Source organism: Myripristis murdjan, chromosome 23, assembly GCF_902150065.1.
Source record: "Myripristis murdjan chromosome 23, fMyrMur1.1, whole genome shotgun sequence".
Classification (NCBI taxonomy): Eukaryota; Metazoa; Chordata; class Actinopteri; order Holocentriformes; family Holocentridae; genus Myripristis; species Myripristis murdjan.
Window position 1 is genome coordinate 10,415,986 of NC_044002.1, and position 22,362 is coordinate 10,438,347.

Below are 22,362 nucleotides of genomic sequence, written 5' to 3' on the forward strand. Positions count from 1 at the left end.
TTTCCCTCTTTTTCAAGGATTTGCCATCTGTCTTTACTGCCTGAATCTTAACTCCCAAGGTCATGTGCTGTAATGGCACAGTGCCTTATGTTTAAGTGTTTACTTCCTGGAGGGTACTTGAGAGCCTGTTTACTGCAGCAGTCTCTGATTAGTCTCCATCTCTCTCTCTCTCTCTCTCTCTCTCTCTCCATCTCTCTCTCTCTCTCTCCCTCTCTCTCTGTCCCTCGCTCACTGTCTCTGCACTCACGCCACTCTCATGGCCAAGTCAAGGTCACTCCCATGCTCTCATCCATGCCATCAATCTCAGAGGGAAAAGCACATACTTCCTCTCACGCTCTTTTGTTCCTGTGCCCCCTGTTTTGTCATACACCCTTCTTTCCCCCAATATCATATCCGTTTCTTCCTCCTATCTTAATCTCGGAGCATAAACAAACACAGGTTGACAGAATAATCTGTTTTTATACATGCTTATCCTTTCCGGCGCACATTCATCTTGAGTTTAAACCAACACCGTCGCTCCACATGACTCAAGCTCCTTAAGGTTTCTTCACTCAACCATAAAGCAAACAAGGTAAGATAGACGTTTTATAGAAATCAAACACGCACGTATGCAAATACACACAAACTCCAGGAATTAATAATTGTCCACATCACCACAACACTTGGTGCGCTGCAGCAAGCCACTCATATGTGCACATACACACAAGCATGGCAGATGCAAAGGTTCATACAAGAAGGAAACAAAGCATTCCTAGTTGGTGGTTTGTGGGGAAAAAAAGTACAAAACCCGTTTGTTCTACTAAGCAACAAATACAAATCTTAGTCTGAAACTTTTGTTTGTACATGCAAGCCAATAGACACTGACTTCCAGACATTGTATAACAAACAGAGTCCATAGGCTAAATCAGAGGGCAAGACAGACTGCAGCCATGGAGGCACTTTGGCTCGTAAATGCAAACCAAGTTTATAGACTCAAACGCTCACTTTAAACAAAAATGCCATTCATCCCATAATTACCCATAAATTGCAGTGTAACACCACCATCATTGAATGCAAAAGAAGCAATGTCAAGTTTAGCACTCCCGGCACACTTGAAGCATGAAATTCCATAGCTTTGTTGGCCTGCTGTATAATATATAACCAATACAACCACAATCATATTAAAACACATTCTTCTGACTCAAAATACCCCTCTTTGACTTGCTGGGAAAAAAAACACTATCACATCCAGTTGTAATACATGTACAACTTGATCGAGTACCACAAATTACTACAATCTATTCCATACAAGGAATGTGTGTTGCACAAACACGCAGATACACACACAAACTTAGAGCATTATGTAAACTTGCTAATCTAAACTGTCAGTATTTGACAGTTTAGTCAATGTTGGTTGAACAGCAAACAATAGGGCATCACTCTTCTCAAGTGTGGCTATTCTTAAGCGTGAATTTTAAGCTTTTGTGCCATCCCTGGGTGCTTTGCTATGTTACAGTCAAAGGGCTTGGTCACTCTGGCGTCAATCTCAAATTACCGTTTTAAACAAACACAACTGAAAAATGCTGCTTTCTCATTGTTTAACGTGTTTCGTTGTGCACTCGCAGGAAGTGCCAGTGCATCGGTGTGGTTGTGTAACCTTCCGACCACCCCGTCATCTGTTTGACATCCATCAACGTCTTCATCAACATCACACTCATCATCATTATCAGACAGCAGGCTTTTGAAATGCCGTCTTGAAACACTTTCTGAAGTTTGTTTCCATATAAACTCACTCTCCCATGGTCGAAGCCCCCCACACACACTGTGAAGCAGACACACATACCTCTGAAACCACAGCCTCTCTGCTCCAGGGGCAGTGGGAAGTTGCTGTGCAACACATGAGGGTTGGGGAAAGCTTCAGGGCATGCACCCAGAACCTCAATTTCAAATTGTTATCTGACATCTTACAGGTATTTTTCCAAATTAAAAAAAAATATATCTGGTTTTGTATGCGCTCAGAATCATTTTGATTTATCGGTATGGTCAAGCCATACAGTGGAGAACTGAGGTGTGGATTTACATAAAGCACTGCTGGACTTTTTCTGGTTAACTCATATCTGATGTTTGTTTGATAGGAGGTTTTGCTGCATTTGTATTGCTTTTTTCTAATGGTACTGCTGCTGGCTGGGGTTATTGCTCGAAGTGTATAATGCATGTTTGTACGTATGAATTTATGTGTAAGCAAGTTTTTATGTGGACCCTAGGAAGAGTCGTCTAGCTGTTTCTTTACAATTAATCAAGAACCAAATAACAAGAGTAAAAACAACTGCAACAGTGAAAACAGATATTCACATATATTATTTATATAATATTGATCAAATACACAGTTAGAAGGTGATGTAGTGCCCACCTGGGATTCAGGATGGAACCCTCTCTTCACTAGTTGGACCTCTAAAAAGAAAAAGTATGCAGCTATCGGAGCAAGGTCAACAGACACAATCTAATGCTATGTCATCACTGGGACTGAAAAAGGTTGTGCAAACTGTAGCAGCTGCAGCCTATTATGTCTGATGCTCATGCTCAGTGATTCTCATTGTACACAGCAGTTCAACAACTAATGGAGACAGACACCCATTTACAGGTAGTTATGTGTCTTGCACTTGTTTTGTGTCTTGCACTTGGCTTTTGTATTGTAATAAAGATCGCCCATGCACCACTTGTGTCAATATACAGAAACATTTTGTGACCACATCAATATATTTTTACTTGCCAAATAAAATGTTTCTCATTCTTGCTACAACAACAAAGTCAGTGGCACCAGCTACTGACATGAATAACAAATAAGCATTAGTCATAACACCCTAGTCCATCCATTTTTTGAAGATGTTATGCTAGTTTCGCCACTCTAACTCGATTTAAAAACTTGCGTACTCCAGTGCAAACATAACCTCTTCCTCGTGGTTGATAATACTTTGAATCTTAAATGGAACACAGACTTGGTATTTTATTCAAAGAGCTGAGGTCAAATTAGACCAAACCCAATGCAAATCTAAACTGTTATCTTTGACTCAGGAATGGTTTTCAGTGGGACAAAACATCCATTTTTACCAAGAGCGATCGCATTGCACATCTGGCATCTCCCATTGTTTCATTTGCTCTCCAGGGGCTGCTGACACATGGTAGTATGCTGACAGTGATATTAGGTTTCGATTTATGTTGGCGTGAGGGTCATCTGGCTCATAAGCTTTGACGTCCAGCGCTGCAGTTATCTAACACGCCATCTCCTTCCCTTTGTCTTTGATCCTTGCAGCAATCTGTCAAGCACATTTATGGCCACAGCTAATGTGTTCCTATATGCAGGCCAGGGGAGGAGAGTGAGAATATGGAGGTCAACTTGCAGAGGATGTAGAGAACAGACCTGTCACAGACCAGGTTCTGCTCTGGTACGGCCCTAATCATGTAGACAAGACCGGACTTGAACCTGTGTATCTCACATTGGTACTCAAGAACAAGTCAGTCTAAAGTAACTGCTCCAGTAGAGCGGCTTAACAGTCAAATGTTAAACATCATGGTTGCACAAGGCAGGTGTGAATATGTTTAACTGTATGAATTCAAAGTAGGGTATTGATGAAAAATAGCATTCACAGTTCCCTGGAAAATCCACGTCGGATAAACAATTTAAAAAGTAGACCATGGAATATATTTTCACATGGTTTCAGGCAAAGACGCTATCCTAAAACCCAGCTGTGATCCTAGTTCATTTCTAGACAAGATGCTTATTGTCCTCCTAATGAGGTTTAACATTGCTGCCAACAGGAGTGGTTTCTCAGCTCCAAACTGGCATAATGAACTCTTAAGCAAAGCTATGTCCACTTCACTCAATATGTACCTTCAGGCTTACTGTGGACAATTTGTGACAGGAAAAGTCTTTTCCCATACATTTGCTATGCTAAAGGCACAACAGTAACACCACAACTAAGGCCTCAAGTATTTCTGCACATATTGAACACAGGTGCACGTTCTCAGACAATAGTTCAGCAATGCCAGAATCCATTTTATGAGAACCCAACAAAATCCTTTCAGACACAGAATATCCATAACTTGAACGCAATCACATGCAGACATGCTAGGGAACACATATCGTATCATATTAAATTAAATGTATTATTTTGAAATAGTGTTAAGGGTTTAGAAATAAGATCAGCACACTTATAATTGCACAGCATTTGCAACTACAACTGCTCTTTTGAGTGTGAATTATGTGTGTGCATGTGAGCACTCACATTCATGCTTGACAGACGGATATGCAACATGTGCTCTAAGGTGACTTCTTGAGCTGTCCCATTGAAATATCTGCTATGATGTGAGATATGAGGAGAGGAGGGAGGGCACTAGTGTGTGTGATGTGCAGGGGCCTCAACACATGGTAGTGGTGAATCTCCAGCTGCTTCCAATTCTCCTTCATGGGTCTCTCCTGGCATTGAGTGTATACCGCATGCTAATGTGTATAGCTTTCTGCGGTGTGTGTGTGGATTTGACAGCACTGGTGTGCCCTTCCATGCACAGTGCATCACATGTGTGTGCAGCACGTGTGTGTATGGACAACCTCCTACAGTGTCTGACGTCCCAAGAGAATGGGAGCCATCCTCCTCTAGCTGATGAAGACAATGGTACTGACAGACTCTATAGACTCTCTAGACCTAAAAACGTTGGACAGTGTCCAAAACTCTTTGCCGCCTTTTCCTCTTTCCTAACCGGTTGATGATGACAGATCACTCTAAAATGACGCATCGGAAAGTTGTGCACTGCTACAAAGACAAACACTTTAGTCATATGGTAACAACATTAACAAAACAGACTGAGCCGCCAACAGATTGCAGGAATGGCACAAACATTTTGTGTGTGAATGATGTTGCTGTAAATATATGGACATCTTGTCCTCAAAGAAGACCTTGAAAACCATGCAAATCTGTTCCATTACTTCTGCATCAACAAGTCTAGGGTTTAGCAGAACTACAGAATTCTTTAGCATCATTACTTCAGTTCTCCAACAGGCCTGGCTCATTGCAAATGTACACACTCTGCCTCCCTCTAGTGGCTTTTTAATCCAGTTGATATGACATTATCATCTGTTATACTACTGCTATACAGCAACAACAGCATCATATATTTTCCATCCACAAAGCATTATTCAATATAATCAACATTAACAAGTTAACACAATTAATGCCTCAACATATTTATTTATGACATTGTTTCATTTCTGTATTTTGAAGAGAACAGTCAGTAGTTGTAGCACATGCCACTGATATATCACCAGTTTCTCCCCCCTTCCATCTTTATATCTCTCTTCATTTGTAAAGCAATCAGGAAAAAAATACACAACTATAAATAGTAAAGTTCTTTTACTAAGGGCGACAGAGGAGTATTCCGCCAAAGGAAAATGGGCCCACATGAATATAATGTCAGATGGGTCAATCACAACAGTGCATTGTAACTGACTGACTACAATCAAAAGGAAATGCAGCAATATCCAGAAATTATGTAATATTGTTACTAATGTTCATAAGTCTGGGAAAAATTTAATACCACTACTAATGCAATAGTCAACACCGAAGTGTTAACACAGCTACTGATCATTCCATGCTGAATAACTAAAGGAAAACAAATGGTAACTTTAGCAACACATGTACATTTTCTTTGGCATCAGAAATGTCAGCTTATTCATTCTAGAGAAACATCAGCGTGTTCAACAAAGTATGGAAATGTACATGAATTTAAGACGAAACATAACTAATATTAACAGGCTGACATCACCATTAGCAATGTTTTTGCTTGCCCGCAGACAAAGGACTATTTAACAGTATATGAATCCCATCAGGTTTACTTCATCAGGCCAAAGTGCAGGGTACAATAAAGTGTAAAATATGGTTGCCAGAGTCAACCACAAGGTGGAGTGCTAAATTCAGACATCTCTGAGGTCTGTTCAACACAATAGCTGACTTCAGAGTCCTGGAAACCGTTTCAGAGGATGAGATTCACTTTTTTCCCTTTACATATTACACAGTCTAAGGATGTTTTGATGTTTGAACTCATTACTTTTGCTTGTTTCTGCCACTACAGGATAAACATTGGTCCTCACAAAAATAATAATTACACTTAAAATTAGCTTTGAGGTAATATTAAGAGCTGTTCTACATATAAGCATCCAACGCAATTTCCACTAATACAGATAGTATAACTGCAAATATTAAGATTATGTAATTTGGCCCTTCATGATTAACAAGGCACTGTCATGCTGCAGGGAATTCTTGAACCATATAACCATTTACCACAGTTTTTATTGAGGACCATTGTGGCTAAGAAAGATGCAACCACAAATTATGTTTCCTCATGAACAGCATCAGCAGTGTACTCAGTGCCCTTGCTCTGCCTACTCAAGTCGTGGAGTGACACAGAATAACCCAATGTTATATAAATCTCTGCACAGTGAAAATATAACGTGATAAATCGATTTGCATGATCAACAGTTGAAGTGAATGGAGTGCAAGGATCTCCTTTTGTGCTGTCCTGCCCACAGAGCTATGCATGCATCCAAGCCAGGATAACAGCACAACCAGGCAGGCTAACATCACAGTCAGGTAACGGAGCTCTGAAAGCCTGGTCGAATTCATCAAAAAACCCAACTGCATCACATGATATATGAAGAACCAAAAAACCAGCCTGCTTGATAAATTGCATCATTTGTTTCTGACTGTAATTTGAGTGACACAGAACACGCCTGTAATCTTGACTTGTTTCGGTCAGCAGGTAAGAGTCCAAGCTTTAAAGGTTGAGATTAAGTATTCAGCAGGTCATTCCTCCATCAGCCTGTCGGAAGGTGGTGTGTTGGTGGCCTGGTGTGCTCAGTAAGGATCCATCTTGATCCTCCTGTACAAGCAGCAGGTGAACACCATTCCACAGATCTGAAATGAATAAGTGTTCGGTCAAAAGGTTGCTGGTCAGTTGCCAGGGCAGACCAGTGGAAGCTTGAATGCTGTTGACTGTGGGGAGGGAGAGGGGTTAAAGGTGATTGCTGGAAAGTATTTAGTTAGTAACCATGGGGATGTCAGGTGACAAGCAGCTGCAGTTATTGAAGCAAAGTGTATGTGCACAGGATTGTGCAAGAGTACAAAAATAGGGCTGGATAAAGCTATGGCCACTGCAACTATTTATTTATTTAGTTATTTGTTTATTTCATTTTAGTGTTTGACAGTGACACTAAAAAGTACCCAAAAACTAACCACATAATAAATAAGCAAAATCATAATTACTATGCATCAGTAAGGTTGGAATTTGGGATTAGACTGAGGATTGTTGTCCAAAGAGCGCCTGAGTGATATTTCACGTTGTAGGCCACTGTGGGATTGTTTGACAAAATTATGAATACAGAATTTTTTTGTAATTTTAAACCATACCTAATGTTGGACTAAGACTTGGTGCTCCTGACTTTATCACATGCAACAACATGTATTAATGCTACTTAAAAGTGTGAACCATGATTTCAAGAAAAGTCAAAATCTTCCTGGAATTTCACTGACAATAAAAGTTTTCACACAACAGAAACCCCATCCCATTTGTTGCATTGTGGAAAACACCTCCAGTCCTGAAGTTTAGGTGTATTGGTGTATATGTGAGGAAGGAACGTGAAAATAAAAGGGATTAAGGTTTGGGAACCTGAATGCCTTTTGTGCTCAGGTCAAAAGTTGTACATTTACCAGTTTCCCTAACTTCGCACAGTTCAGATTTCCTGTAAAATACAACTGCTCTTTCACACTGCACATCCTGTAAAATAAAACGATACCAAAGTGTTTCCATTTCCTCTCAAGGCTTTCTACATTTACCAAGAAAAGGGATCTGATGTAGCAATCCCTTGGTTTAAACTAAGGTAAGGACTTAAAAAGACTCTAAATAAAGCCACAAGAGCATGGCCCACTCAGGCTTTTTGTCAAGTTCCCTACTATGTGAGAAGTCTAAGAGTAAAGCGCCAAACAGCAGGAATATAGATTGATCTAAGCCACAGTTTGCACAAATGTCTGTGTGTGTGCATACGGGCCTGTCGGGCTTGATGGATAAACAAGTGAGAGCTCAGATTCAATCTTCGGGTCTCTGAAAGCCTTTAGAGAAAGCATTATCGAGCTGATCAGCATGGGGAATGGACCTTACCCAGACTCACTTCACCGATGAAAATTTATGTGACAGAGTATGCAAGGAGAGTGACATTTAGGCTCAGGATGATGATATGAGAAAGTGTGAAAGATTTCCTCTCTGCTCCTTAGTTTTCTGGAGTCTAATAGAGAAGAATGGGGACATGGATAATAAAGAGCATTGACCATGTGATATAACAAATTCTGACTTAAATTTGAGTAATAAAAAGTTACCTAATACAAAGTTACCAATCAAAATATGAGTTACTGTTGCTATCAGCCTTGTAAATCAATTAGACTGAATTAAAGCAGACTGATATGGAATTAGCTAAAAGCTAGGTCCTAGCTCCATTTCATTGTAATTAGCTGTCATCCTAGTACAAAAGTTTGGCATCACTTCACAAGAGGCTCCATTATAAAGTAAAATAACTGTTGCAGTTACTTTAGAGTTGGATACACACACACATACACACACACACACACACACACACACACACACACACACACACACACACACACACACACACACACACACACACACACACACACACACACACACACACACACACACACACTTACTTTAATGTTTTTTTCCCCTTCCTTCTAGCTCCAAGTACTTGATAGCATGAGGTGCTACAGAGGTATGGAACATTATTCCTGATCTAGCTACCAGCAGTGTCATTATGCAGTTGTGCTTTGATTAATCAAGGTGTACTCATTAAGTGCTGGCCCTGAATAATGTTATCATGGCCTTTTCAGCTATGCGAAGGTGATTACACATGCAGGTGCAGGTAGCTCATTAACATAATCGCAAAAATAAAGTCAAAGCCAGGGAGCTGCATGCTTTACATTGGGCACACATACAGTAAGACCTACAATTATGATATACAGAGAACTGTGTGTGGCCCACACATACGCACATTTAGCACAAATTGGACAGACATACAAGGACAAACATGCAGACAGACATCAATCATGTTTCCACAATGCCCTCCAACCTTGTCCTCTCCGGTTGATTAAGACCACAAAGAGCCTCTAGAGCTAATCACATTGTACCGAAGTCCTCTTCCTCTTCTTTATAGAGCAGATAGATAAAGCAGGCTGTCAAGACTGCCCCGGCCAGCTACAGTGATATCACACACACACGCACACACATAAAGACATGAATGTATCACAGACAAGTTAGTGTGGCAGACAAGACACAGACAAGGTCTATGACAAAAGTACTACTACTTAGACTTAACACGGACAAATAACGCCTCGCAGTCTGGAGATATGATGAGCAGAAAAGAGCAACAACATTATTAAGACATATTAGAGCAGCAGACTTGACACATATAGTATAGTTCAGTACAAATGCACAATAAACATAAGATTGGATGTAAATGCCCCAAAAAAATCATTCCACTGAGTCCCACTAAACAGGCTTATAAAGCAGCGCACTTCACATGCATGTCTCAATGTACATTTTATAATTTCTGTATCGCATGAGATCATTTGGGAATGAAAATTCAATCTTCACAACAGAGGAAGGGCTAATGGAATGCTGCGCTCTTAAATGGACAATTCCCCTGGTAACAGCCTTATCAGTCAAGGAGATCACATGATTAGCCCCATGGTGGTTTTTGATCTTTTCCTGTTTCAAGACTTTGTTGTTACAGCAGCAAACTTCCAGCTCCATGTCAGTAGGATGAGAAGGAAAATGACTCCTCAAAGAAGGCTAAACCATTTCCTTGTGCCTGATTGTAAAATACCAGCTTTTCAGTGTGAGCAGCAATAAAAGAAACGGTGGGCACATAGGATCATATTAATCTTCCAAATACCATGGGGATGTATCAGTGCAGATTTGGGTGGTCTCATGTTTCTCTGAAATGCATTTACAAAGAGCTAGTACAGAGCTACTGGAGGGCAGTCAGCCATCAAAAATGGCAATAAAGCACCATTGTATCTAACTCCTAGTATAGGGCCCCATAAGGCTTAAAAGCTCAGGTCCATCTGAGACATGGCAAAATTAAATAACGAACAAATGGAATCGGATAATGACGGCTGAGAGGCTAGGGTGAGATGAATAGCGGAGTCCATTTAGAGGTTGTCTGACCTGTGATGTAAATTTTCAGAAAATGATAAGATTAATAAATGTCCACCTGTTTTTTTTTTTTTTTTTTTTTTTTTTAAAGGTTTTACACAACAAAAGGGCAGAGTTTTACATCAAAAAGGTGAAAGCAGTGAACCTCAGCTTGTAGATGTTTTTGAGATGAAATATAAAAGAAACTTAATTTGACCTATATAAAATGTCTTCCTGAGCATCTGGTCTAGCAGAATATTTAATAGCTTGCTTTAGAGTGCAGGGTATTGTGTTGTGCTGCTTCAACATTGCCACTGTCAGATATTTATGTATTGTAATTCACTTACCTGTAAACAGGCCACTCCTATCCCCACAGCACCAATGACCAATAGGTGGTCTGCCAGGAACTGCTCCAGCTTGGTGATACAGCCACCCTACAGAGAGAAAGGGTGATTTTATATACATTTGAATGGGTCAGCATCAGCATCCAAAGTCGTCTATGTGCATCTTCACCTGTACGTCATATATAAAAACTAAAACACAGTTGTTATTCATTTCAAAACTCACAGTATCACTCATCTTCCATCCACAGAGCTCATACTATCAGGGAAGAACTAAGTTTTACCTCTTCAAACTGTGATGTTTTCTTTGTCACTTCCCAATACAAAGTTCTAGCCAGCCCTCCTTGTAATTCAACAAATGGAATATGAGGAAAAGGAAATGTGTTAAAGAAGGTTATGTCATCAAGCAGGGCCCAGTGCAACTTTTTGGGCATGAAATATTGATGAGTTGCTTCGGTGGTTTACATTTTTAATTTCACAAACAGAATCTTAAAGACAGTCAGTCTTTAAGAAACTAAATTCAACATTTGGGCTGTTAAAGTTATTCTTCAAATGGACCAGTAAGCAGAAAATATAATTCACTGACAAAAACTGAAAAAACAAGTTGTTAAAAGCACTTCCATAAAAGATTCCATATAGTCAGTGGGGTATGTATGGAACAGCAAGACACAAAGTGTGCTTGTTATTTAGCATTTACATCTTCCAGATTGATCCAGTGTACTTACCTCCACTTTGTAGATGTTGGAGGGGTGGTCTCTCATCCCGCAGTGAGGGGTGATGGTCTTACAGCAGCTGTCAGGGACCAACCTGCGCTCCGCCTGATCTGTTGAAATGTACACGCTGTGCATCCAGTCACGGGAGTTGTTGCTGCCACAGCACTTGAACTAAAGAAGTGGGAAAGTAAAGGAAAAATGGTTATTAAATGATAATACCAGTCAAAGTTTGTTTTTTGTAATCCAAATGCCAATAATTCCTATGAAACCTCTAAACCCTCGTCTGTATTTGCCACAGACAGACACCACTGTGTTCTGCTGCAGGTTTGCCTGACCTCCAAGAAGTCATGGGATCCCAGTGGTTTCACAACTCCACTGAAAGCTGTTTGCAGAGACGTACTGCTGCTTTGACACATGCTATCCATCATTTTAAATGAAATGAGCATTATATGTCTTGACAACTTTACTGTACTACATATTACAGAATTTCAGTATTTTCTCTTTTTCATTTACTGTGTACTATTGTGCACTGTCCATCTGGTGGCACTTAAGAAGCAAAATGAAAGCTACAGCAGAGTGGAAGGCAATGTCTGCCTGGAGACACAAACTTTTCATGTTCAATTTTGGCAGAATGGAATAGCTTTTGATAGAACTGCAATGATTGTGGCATTATAATGTAATATTAGGAAAAAAGACACAAGTTATTAGTCTTTGTAATGGCTTTTTGAAAACAACAGGAACCTATGACTTCCAGGACATCAAGAACCCTATAGCAGAACATAAGAGTAGGGGCTTCTGATAACGATCCAGACTTTATTTTAGGCCACTTCTATGATTAAGCACCCTGGCTACTGTGAAGTCTTACAATCTAAGGGACAAGTGTTTTCGTCTTTGGGGACCTGAACAAAATAACTAACAATACTACCACAGAGAAACAGGACTATGTGAAATCTTAGTATTGCTTTGTGCTGCACCTTAGCATTATTTTAACATACTTTAGGTATCGCCGTTTCAGACTAAGTCATGAATCAACATGAGGATATTTTTCTTGAGGAAAGCATGGCACCTAATCTTATCTAAATCCAACAAACTGCAAATCCTTTTCAGAAAAACAGTTCATACATCCTGCTGTAGTCTGTCCACAGCCAATGTGATGGCCTCCTTCCCTGGCTGGGCGTAGTTTTCAGTCATAGTCTGGTTCAGATGCTGCTTCAGCTCCTCACTCAGCTGCAGATAAGAGAATAATGACGATGTGAGACACAGAGAGAGAATGTGTGCATCTCTGTGCTATTCTGCAATACTTTATTTGTGAGTTAACACTAAAACTCATTTTGCAAGATTTTGCAAACTTGCAAAATTTTGCAATTTTGCAAAAGCTGCTTCATTTAGGATTTGTGGAAAACATCAAATATGAAGGAATAGAAATAGAAGAAATGTGTGGGAGCACATGAGAAAGAATATAGGGAGAGAGAGTGGAGTGCGGGAGTGATAAGCTTGACAAAGGTGACAGAGTGGGAGGATTGGGCAGAGATAGAGGGGTAGCAACTCCCGCTTTTCTGTGGATGCTATGATTGAGAGTATACACAAACACAAAGCAAAAAATAGGCTATGAATGTGTGTGCATGAGTGTGTGTAAGATAGAGCGAAAGACAGAGTGAGAGCCCTTATCTTTAATTTGATTCTATCCTCTCCTGAACCCTTTTCCACTACGATAAATCCCTGACTATGCCTGCAGATAGCATGGTGCTCTTTGCGGACCTGGATGAATGACAGGCAGATGTGTGTGAGATAAAAGGGGCTAAAAACCCCGGCTCAGATAAACCCCTGACACTGAGCATCAGCTCAATGCAGGTGGCAAGCAGAGACAGCTCACATAAACATGTAAAAGGAAGAGTAAGGGAGAGACAAAGCATCTAGATCCTCCCATGGTTCATCATCACCTATGATCCATGAAATGAAACAAGAAAGACCACCATGTAAGTTAGTATTTTTAACTTTTTTGAATACTGGAAAAAACAGAGCCAGATACGCCACTCAGAATCACTATGCAGTCATATGAGCTTGCATTGGTTCCTTGATACTATGAGTCTCCTTGTTGTGCAGACGTGCTTGCAAATATTTATAAATGGTGTAAACAATGGCAAATTCAGGCTCTGGCCAAAAGATAATTTATTATCAATGAAAAACAAGGCATTGGTAACTTAACACCATGTGCATGAGCTATTAGAGGACTTCCAGTCTACAAACTGGACCACTAACATTCCTAAGACATGCAGTGACACCATCGTGTCCCTGTATTCATAGCAACTTATAACTGTGAAGCTTATAATTTCATCTCAGATATGGAAAATTGACCCCAATGTAACATTTAAGAATAATCAAGTAGGGAAGTCCAACGACCACACCAGCCAGGCCTACGTGTAGTAAGATGAGGTGTATGTGACACTCCTTTGCGACACACAGACCCCTCGGCAGTGCTAATGCTTGATAACACAAGGACGAAGACAGTCTTCCTACTTATCACATCTCAATGCTCCCACAGAATCACAACCTAGCAGGCTAAACAAAACTGTACATCAACTGTGAGAGATTGCTACAGTGCAGCAGCAATCTCAAATGGCTTGGTAGCAGCCACCTGACACAGCATAAGTTGCTAAATATTCAAATGCAAATGCACTTCAAACTGAAGGTCAATCAGAAAAAAATGAGTTCTGAGATACCATGGATAACAGAGCAATATCCTCTTTGATGAGATGAGTATGAATGAGTAAAAATGGCTTGACCTAAATATGAAGAATGAAATGAAATGAAATCAAGGGGCCAGGGACTATGGGCAAACTTTGGGGAAAAGTAGCAAAGACACAGTCAAGGGCAATGTGACAGGGGGCTTTTCACTAATAACACTTATATACTGTTGCTGGGTCCAGTTCAATACAAAAAAGTATGTAAGAGACAAATAATTAAAAACATGATCATGTTTCATAGGAGAATATGCCTTTTAAAAATACAGGTAACTGGAAAGCTGCAAGAGCCATTAGCAAATATAATCACTTACCCTCTGGTAATACACATAGGCGAGAACTCCAGCCACCAGCTCAATCAGGAAGATTAACAGCAGGCAGGAAAAATACTGTGGATGAAAGTGAGAGCCACATGGGTACAGAGAGAGAGGAGGGAGAGAAAGTGATCCAATAAACAAACAAACATACTTCCCTTCATCCAGAACTTTCAACTGCAGAGTCACCAGCTCGGCTAACTCTCTGAGAAAGTTGCTCGCACATCATGACAACTCAATAAAACTTCAATCAACTGTCACTGTGCTGCATCTGCCAAACCCAACACAGATGGCAATGCTGCACAAAACGACAACCGGAAAGCAATTTGACAGACTGTAGAATCGGATGAAAGGAGTCGTCAAAAAGGCTGCCACATTTCTGCACAGTATCGTTTAATGAGCTTTCTAAGCTGCCTGAAACCTATGCTGCTATCTATCAAGATTCATAAAGGTAACTTCAAAACATTATCTCAACATAGAGGTGAGTTCTGATAATTTAACTAGCTATTAAGCAAAAACACAACACAAACATGAATTATTAATCAGTCTTCAAGTCAAAGTAAATGCCTAAACTCTCGTAATGCATGCTCATCAATACCTAAATATCTGGGGAACTTAAAAAAAAACATGATTGGCAGCTCTAATTCTGAGCTGCATGCCTAATACTAAAGACCATAGGATGGACTAAAAAGCGGGGAATAATTATGTTAACTGGAGCGAACACATCGCCCACACATTTAAAATGGTCTGACAGACTGACTGTTGTGAAATGAGCCACATCAAACTGCAACTTTCACAGACTCAAATAGCAGCCAGGCTAATACAAACACACAAACAGGCACATGCAAACTCGTGACTTCTCATAAAATCGTTCATATACATACCAGGCAAACATGTAGGCCTTGTTGCCTAATGCAAACACACTCGCACAGCTAATTAGTCCCACCTGTCAAAGAGGTGGGACACGAGAACTCGACAGCAGCAACAGCGCTGTTTGCTCAAGGCCATTATGGAGAGACAGATGCTACTTCTCATCCTGAGCAAAGCAGGAAACAAAGTGACAGCAAACTACACTGTCACATACACAGCTGCAGGAGGGCAATTATTTCAGGGAACAAAGTTAATATTTAAGACGCCTGAGCAAATGTTCACTTTTACTTATTTTTTGGCTCATTGTGTTAATTATGTCATGCAGAAACACAGCCAACCATGTATCTCTTGATTACAAGATTAAAAAAAGCACACTGGTCTCCGTGTGTCTCCTGCCCACACATAAGGCTGACTGCCCACCTCACATCCGTCCACCTCCCACTACACAGACAGACACACATCGCAAGTAACCAACCCTTGTAAAAGCCACACAAAATACACAAACTAATCCTATCTGCATCCACCTCTTCGCTCCCGCAGCCCTCTTCAACTCTCTTGCTCCATCCATTGCCAGTAAATAGAAAGACCTATAAATAGTCCTGCAGCAGTGAACGCTCACCTCCCGCTCGCTTCTCTCCCACTGGGCCCTGTCTCTGTAAAATAATGAGGACAGTAAGGGCCTGTCAGAGCCATTTGTCAGCATCCAGTGACAGATCTTAGACTGCGAAACACATGGATGAGCACCATGTTATAGTATATCAGCTGTTGTACATTTTTGCAGAGGAAAACATGCCTGTGGGCTAGTATTTATGTTGCCTTATGTTGTTCTATACAGATATTGGCACTTCAGGATCACTACTAGTAATCAAAAACTACTACTTGAATCCAGCACCTAGAATTGCTTATTTACCATTCTCACTAGTTGTCCACATGACATGTCAATTTTGCAATTTATGCAACAAAGGCTAATTAACTAAATGGTATTTCATTCCTCAGCCAAGGTGACTCCTGACCAAGCCAAAGCACAGCTGGTTTACTCAAATGAGGACATGTAAATACAGGGCATTGACTTTTTTGTTAATATTTATTACAGGGAATATTTACTTTTTCAGCAACACTGTGCTTTATTCTCACACTGTTGCACACATTCACACTTTGAGGCCACACAGTACAACCACAGTCCTCTAGTGTGCTGGCCACTGAGCAGCTACCCTGGAACAACTGGGGGTTAAGTTGCTTGATGCACTACTGTGCAACTTTCTAACCATCAGTTAGTTTTGACTTTTTCCCAAGTTCCCCTTTGGTTTCTGGTTAGTCACTATAGCATGACAGAGTGATACAGGCACTTGCAAATCTCCTGCACAAAAGCAAGGAGTGGAAAAAACAAAACAGCGGGACAACCCATGGATGTGCCTGCACCCCGAGAAATTAAGTTGATAGATACACAATGAATGACTTGTAGCCTGTTTCTGTAGGGAGCTACTGATCACACCTGACCAGGTCAGTTTCTACAGCTTATAAAATGGTAACTCCCTGGGTTTTATTGAAAAGGCCAAGTATGTGTTTATTGCTTGTACACTAGATTTTTTGTTTAGACAGGTGAGACTAAACTTTATTTATCATAGACACACTGCTTGATTTTAATTATTTATTTATTCAAATGAAGCACTGCAACTGTAAATGAGAAATGTTTTTGTACCATTTGCCTCAACCACTAGGGGCACTCTGCAAAACTTGAGGAGAATCCTGTTAACAGGGATAACATTAAATTTAACGGTAAACATGCCAGTTAGCCAAAAAGCTGCTTTTCATCTGTAGTCCCTGGGCAGATGTTACACAGGGTCATCCTCATAGAAAACTCCTCTACCATGAATCACAAAATTCAAACAGTCACCTATTTAACAAACAATTAAGGGTGAAAAACCAAATGAGAATGTCCTTTGAGTAGCACTTCTCAACAAATACCTGACCACACCTTTAGAACTGCCAGAGCAAAGGCACAGTCTTAAGTATAAAACCCTCCCATGGATCTTATGTCTCACCATGGACAGGCAGCTTCTCTGCTCCCGGATGACAGCACAGCAGCCCAGGAAGCCTGTGACCACCACCAGGCCGCCAGCCAAGATGAGGATGTAGGCCGATACAGCGAAGGTGCTGGAGGCTAGCAGGCTCAAGTAATCACTCTTCTCCACCAGGGTCCAAACTCCTACGCCCAGAACCGCTGCCCCACCCACCTGAGACAGGGAGGGGGAGAGTATGAAGAGACAAAGACATTACAGAGGGAAGGGAGAAGAAAAGCAAAAAATATAAAGGAATGCGGTGAGAGTTATGCATGGGGGCGTATAAGAGAAAGGATTTCAAAGAAGAGAAATTATGAAAAGACAAGATAGGGATAATAAAGGCATGGTGAGCGGATACGGGTCATAAAATGGAGAGAGAGAGAGATGAATGCAGGGTTACAGGAGATATGGATGACTTGGGGCAGTGAAAGGGAATACGGTAAATCATTGAGTTTGCTGTGCCAAGTCACTGTGGAGAGAAAGAATAAAAATTTAAGAGCAAAAAGTAAAGAGAATAGCAGGAAGTGACTAAAAGGAAGGACCTTAATGACATGAGGAAAAAACAAGGCCAAAACATTAGTGTGTGAAGGAGCACATCCAAAATAGAAATAAATGAAAGAAATATTGAACAGAGAGAAAGGGAAGAATGCATTAACAATAACAAGCAAATGAGAAGGGGGAGAGCAGAAACCAAGTTGTGGCATAATGACCATTTCCTCGCAAAAGACTCCTGGATAACACACCCAGGGTGATGTCCAGATCTGCTCCTCTCATCAGTGTCAAGGCCGGATGTATAGGAAATGCCTGTGTGAGTCTTTTCCCTTTATCCTCCCATCCCCTTCCTTCAAAAGCATTATTCTCACATTCAAAACAAGAAAGGGACATCCTAATGTGTGTTCAAGCAGTAAAAGTGTCCTTGAGTTACTGCAAATCAACTTGTCTTCAAAATGTTTTCATTTGACTTGGCTTGGGTTTAAGTGGGCATGAAGCAGAGATGGTACAAAGTCATATTAAGGAGGAATGCATAGCAAAGCATTTACTGTAGATTTTTCCTCAACAAGACTACTTAAGTACCACAAATGCACTGTAGACCAAGTTTAACATTAAATCACTAGCACTACAAACAAGCAGTTCTGAGGCTCAAAGCCACAATATTCTGACAAGATATAACAAATATTTCTCCGCCCCAAAGCTATTTTTGTATGTATGGTAGTACAGTGGTGGATGAAGAAAGAAGAGCATGGGACCGTTTTCAGTCCAAGTGGAGGAGGAAAAAAATGGGCGATGGGCCAGTATTCCAGGGAGGAGCGGCAAATGTGATGTGTTGGCTGAGAAGATGAGTTCTCGAGTGACGACAGAACATTAGCCTGAACCTGAAAATAAAGCGAAACCCCTTGTCTCCATTTAACTTCTCCCACCCACATATCTGTCTCAACCACTTTCCTGCTGTACAGTTTTGCCTCCTTCACTCCACTTCCTGATTTAAATATGTTTCAAAGTGACCCCAGACTCTGTGCACACTATCGCAGCCTAAGGACTCAGCACTGAGAGCATACAGCTTTAGTGGCGAACTGCAGTAAAGCATTAACCGTGCACAGCGTTGCCAGACAGCAGGGTTGATACACTGCACCCCACCATCCGCTGACAGGCCCTAAATAATCTATGACTCACTTTGGGCCAAGTCCATTGCTCAGCCCTTTGAGATTCAGAACTCTCCTTAATTCTCTCCCTGTTTCAAAATCTCTCTTTACCTCCCAGTCTCTTTCTGTCTGGATTGTTACAGGAGTGTTAAATAAGAACTTTACTGTTGCACAGCATAAAAAGACAAGAATATATCTGAGGGTTTGATAGGACTGTTGATAGTCAGTTGCCCTTTGCCCCCAGCTAGCTTTTAAAGTAATGAATGATGCAAGCAATCAACTGGCAACACATAACAATTTGCTCTCAAATGCAAAAAACAACTACAAACATCAAAACAATAGCATAGCCTATTCACTAGACTGCCTGATCTGATGTTGACATGTTTACACTATGTATTTCCAATGCATCTTTGTTCTGATTAGACAGCCTACTGGTCTATACAGTGAAATGTTATTCAATAAAGTTGTAGCTTACTTTTTGCCCCTTTAAGAGAACGTTACAAACCAAGTGAATCAAAGTGAATCCAAGTGTAAGAACTGCTGTACATTTTGCCTGTAACATATGTTTGTTTGGCTAAAAGGTTTGTCAGGTCAGGTTTCCTTAGGAGAGAGTTTGTCTGTATTTTCTGGTCACCACTCACCCAAAAGAGGAAGTTGAAAACAAAGAGCAGGTATTTGAGACACACTGTCAGCCAGTCCTCTTGGTCATCTTTGTATACCGACATGTTCCTTCCTCCCGCTTAGTCCTGGAGGAAAAAGGGGGCCAAAATCTGATTTTTGTATGAACACTAAAGGATTACAGGAGATATGTAAAAAGTTGTGGCTAAGATGTAAAGATTCATAATAAAAATAAATGTTTCTCAGTAATACCACTTTGGCTTTTGACTTGTAGAAAATAACTTTCACAAATGCTTTACAGAGTAAATGTTTGCCTTTCAATATTCATGATGTCATAATGATAATACCAAAACCACGCAATTTCACGAAATGTTTTATGTACATTGTGCAAGATTAACTATGGATTCCATATGAACTGGTGAACTGGCCAGATACAATAACAGACTTATCCACTCCAAAACAAACAAACAAAAAGTTAATATAAAAAAGGGAATGCAAAGTTTAATCTGCAAGACAATACTGTTCATATGACTTCAGATTTGAAGTTTGAATGAAACACAATTCCCTCCCCTCAGACAACTTAGATATTGCAGACCTAGTTTCTATGTACAACAGATGAAAAACAAATTGAATAAAAAAAAAAAAAAATGCATAAAATGGACAAATGCTGACACTGGTAACTGAAGCAGCCCAAATTACAGAATAGTCAGGCAAAGCAATATTCCTCTAGAGGCTCAGCTTTTGTTATGACATTTGACATGTCTGCATAAAATGTGCTCTGCGGTAAGTGTGAGGGTAATCACGGTGCTTTTGTGTGGCAAAGCGGTACAGCTGCTTATTAGCCTGTCAAATGTCATAACAAAAGCTTGGACTCAACAGCAGTACAAGGCCCTCAGCTTCCAACACTTTTCAACGTTCACAGCTCACATAAAAACCTCTCCTAGAAAATGAAACGCTTCATTTTCACTCTTATTGTCACCTATCACCTATCTAACCGTACAGGAAACTAATACAAACTCCTACTGACAGAATGACTTTGCAGGGAAACTGACACTTGAACGTGACCCTGTCAAGATTAGTTACATTTCTATCAACTAACTATTTTTTTAAAAATAATAAATTTGCAATTTGAACCTCCCTCTACTATATTGCAGTTGGATAAATCTAAAGCTTTTATGTTTCCAGTGTCTCAAAAAATGTTTATCTCCATCAGGCTACTTTATGAGTTATTAGTGATGCAGTACCCAAGTTCATAATATCACCTCCTCTTGTTATATCCACAAACCGCAATTATTACATAAAGTAGCACGGAAAACACCACAAACATATGCATCTTTAATTGAGTGTACACTTTCACCGCTATAAAAAGGGCAAGAAGTGGGAGGCACTTACACCTATAAAATTGATCTACAGTAGACCTATCCATCACTGCACTGTGGAGGAAATACTGCAGGCTTTCTGTTTGTTGGCTGGGAAACTGTAAGGTACAGCAGGCAGTGTCTAAAAGCATCCTGGGCTGCTAAAACCCATCAGATACCAGGGTTTTGATTGCTCAGGATAATGCACTGGGATTAGGAAAACAACACTGACTCGCCCATTCCCCTTCCACGCTGTAGTGTTGTAAAACACCCAACAAGTGCGCACCTGTGACCGCTTGACGCTTAATTTAGGTTAAATATTAATGCGCCAACTCAGAAAAAAAAAAAAAAAAATCAACATTCATGTGTCCCAGTGTGTCGCTTAGCAACCACATTGTTGCTCCTGCTCAAGACCTAGATTGTTTAGCGGAATAACACCGCTTTTTGATATTACTTTTAATACAGGCGCCGTGCAGCTCCCGCTAAACCTCTCAATGTTTTGAGAGTGATTTCAAAACCGCATTTGCTTTTAGACATTTAGCCACGGCTAACGAGGCCTATTGGCTGCTCTGAAATCTCTGTAGCCCGTCCATATGCACTGATAACGTCAATGTTGTGTACATTATCATTACGTTAAGCTGAGACAACGGGTTTCTTCCTGAGGGAATGGCCTGTCAACTAAGAAAACAGAATACCTTCGGACTTTGACCACTGCTCCTCTTCTGTATTGCAAACTACAACCCGTAAAATGTCAGGCGTGTAATATGTGTGCGATTTAAGGTGCGTTTCTAAAACTTTCTTGCTCCTCTTCGGGATGGGGTGGAAGCTAGAGCATCCTGGAAAAAAAAATCCCTCCACCTGCGTCGTCGGTATGTAAGTTTAGCCGAATTTCCTCGCTGTTTTAGAGATAAAGTAACATTTTAGCTTCTTGCAGGACAGCGTACTCACCAAGGCGCCGCTTGGAGAAAAACTGGTCCGGTTCCGTCAAACTGGAGAGTATCCCTCTGCACCGCAGCTCCGAGCCAGTTGTCCGGTCAAGCTTGTTGCTTTCTGGCTGTCCGGCAGGTTTGTGCGGATGTTGCCTTCACGTACTCTTTATAAGCTCCTACTTCTGAGCACAAAAGTCATACTTGGGTCTTAAAGTGCGGTGGACCAGAGATAATAACAAAATGAGACGAAGGTAATTTAGCAGAATTTTAAAATATTTATTATTTATAAATCAAGAAGCGCAAAGCTATTTTCAATTCAGTGGCTGAATGACAAGGACTAAATGGCAATTTGGTATGTCATTTATATTTCAGGAAGTGCTAGTGATGGGTCGGTGGCAATTAAAAGTTAGAGTGAAACTTAAAACAGAAACATAACAGTTTCAGTTATTTTAATAGAAAGCAAAACATGCGATTTGACAGCATTAATTACTCTTACCAACAAAACTTCCACTCCCCCAGCCCTTGAAGGTCATGCTTAAGCAACTTCA

The 22,362-nt window shown here is 40.5% G+C and overlaps 1 protein-coding gene across 2 annotated transcripts; it reads right to left on the reverse strand.

The window, feature by feature from the left end:
• Positions 1-5,206: 5,206 nt before the first annotated feature.
• tspan11 (tetraspanin 11) lies at positions 5,207-21,969 on the reverse strand. Of its 2 annotated transcripts, none has more exons than XM_030046391.1 (8): positions 21,834-21,969; positions 19,551-19,655; positions 17,252-17,443; positions 14,340-14,414; positions 12,407-12,511; positions 11,297-11,455; positions 10,578-10,664; positions 5,207-6,944 (listed from the first exon to the last, which is right to left on the reverse strand). In XM_030046391.1, exons 2-8 carry the CDS (start codon positions 19,632-19,634, stop codon positions 6,885-6,887), a joined length of 762 nt encoding a protein of 253 aa, XP_029902251.1. In that variant the 5' UTR covers positions 19,635-19,655; positions 21,834-21,969; the 3' UTR covers positions 5,207-6,884. The 2 variants fall into 2 exon arrangements, with proteins under 2 accessions (XP_029902251.1, XP_029902250.1); XM_030046390.1 differs by lacking the exon at positions 5,207-6,944 and adding an exon at positions 9,078-9,288.
• Between the last annotated feature and the right edge of the window lie 393 nt (positions 21,970-22,362).